Genomic DNA, 1342 nt, shown 5'->3' with positions numbered 1-1342 from the left:
CACCTCCGGCCCCTGGCAGCTGCTCGGACAGCCACGGGGAGTCGTCGGGGGAGCCAGAGGAGCAGGACCTCTCGGGACCCCAGGCCCCTCGGGGCCCAGCCCAGGTGCCAGCTGAGGGGGTGCATTCGGGGGGGCGGGGGCTCCACACCCACCCTGGGTGCTCAGACCGCCCTTCCCCAGGCCGCAGCCAGTGGCACCGAGGAGAGTGCAGCCAAAGCCAAGCAGAGCCGCAGCGAGAAGAAAGCCCGGAAGGTGGGCTGGGGGCTGCTCCCCTGGGGGTGGGGGGCTGGTCAGACAACCCCACCCGGGACTGGGGTCCCTCCCACCACCTCCCACCCTGGGGTGGTGAATCCCATGGGGGTGGGCGTTGGGGTTCCTTCTTGAAACAGCCGGGCCCTGTCAGCCTGCGTCCAGTGAACGGCTCTCCCGACCCGGCTGAGCCTGCCACCGCCCCCAGGCCATGTCCAAGCTGGGCCTGAGGCAGGTGCAGGGCGTCACCCGCATCACCATCCACAAGTCCAAGAACATCCTCTTCGTCATCGCCAAGCCCGACGTGTTCAAGAGCCCGGCCTCCGACACCTACGTGGTCTTCGGGGAGGCCTATTGACGCTGTTTTGCTGCAGCAGACCCCAGGCACTTCAATGGACGAGGCATCGGGTGAGCCGTTTAAAGTCAGCCGGGGCTGGTTCGAAAATTTTAAAATGAGGACCAGCATTCACTCCGTTGTCAGACACGGTGAGGCAGCGAGCGCGGATATAAAGGAAGGTGACTTCAACGAGCTCATCGAGGAGCACTCTGAGGAACTGACAACGCAGGAGCTAAAGGAGCTACAGATGCAGCAGCACACGGAGGTTTGGCAGGAAATAGATGACAAGGAGGAGTATGAGGAGGAGGAGGAGGGCGAGGAGGAGGAGGAGGAGGTGAGGACGGGAGCAGGTGGGGGTGGGAGGGTGGCTCTGGCTGGGCAGGGGCAGCCCATTGCCTCCTGTGCCCCCAGGTGGACGAGGCGGGAAGGTGGGCTGGGGGCTGCTCCCCTGGGGGTGGGGGGCTGGTCAGACAACCCCACCCGGGACTGGGGTCCCTCCCACCACCTCCCACCCTGGGGTGGTGAATCCCATGGGGGTGGGCGTTGGGGTTCCTTCTTGAAACAGCCGGGCCCTGTCAGCCTGCGTCCAGTGAACGGCTCTCCCGACCCGGCTGAGCCTGCCACCGCCCCCAGGCCATGTCCAAGCTGGGCCTGAGGCAGGTGCAGGGCGTCACCCGCATCACCATCCACAAGTCCAAGAACATCCTCTTCGTCATCGCCAAGCCCGACGTGTTCAAGAGCCCGGCCTCCGACACC

General features: G+C 65.7%; 1 protein-coding gene across 1 annotated transcript in view; it reads left to right on the top strand.

The window, feature by feature from the left end:
- NACAD (NAC alpha domain containing) overlaps window positions 1-607 on the top strand; it is a 4856-nt gene extending 4249 nt beyond the window's left edge. The window contains exons 2-4 of the mRNA XM_015568209.1: window positions 1-104; window positions 181-252; window positions 458-607. Coding sequence (XP_015423695.1) covers window positions 1-104; window positions 181-252; window positions 458-607 — 326 coding nt within the window. The remainder of the gene's footprint in view (window positions 105-180; window positions 253-457) is intronic.
- The last annotated feature ends 735 nt before the right edge of the window (window positions 608-1342 follow it).

The sequence above is a fragment of the Myotis davidii genome, unplaced genomic scaffold (genome assembly GCF_000327345.1).
Source record: "Myotis davidii unplaced genomic scaffold, ASM32734v1 scaffold1364, whole genome shotgun sequence".
Classification (NCBI taxonomy): domain Eukaryota; kingdom Metazoa; phylum Chordata; class Mammalia; order Chiroptera; family Vespertilionidae; genus Myotis; species Myotis davidii.
Note: the sequence above shows the minus strand (reverse complement) of the source record. Positions and strands in the feature narration are given on the sequence as shown.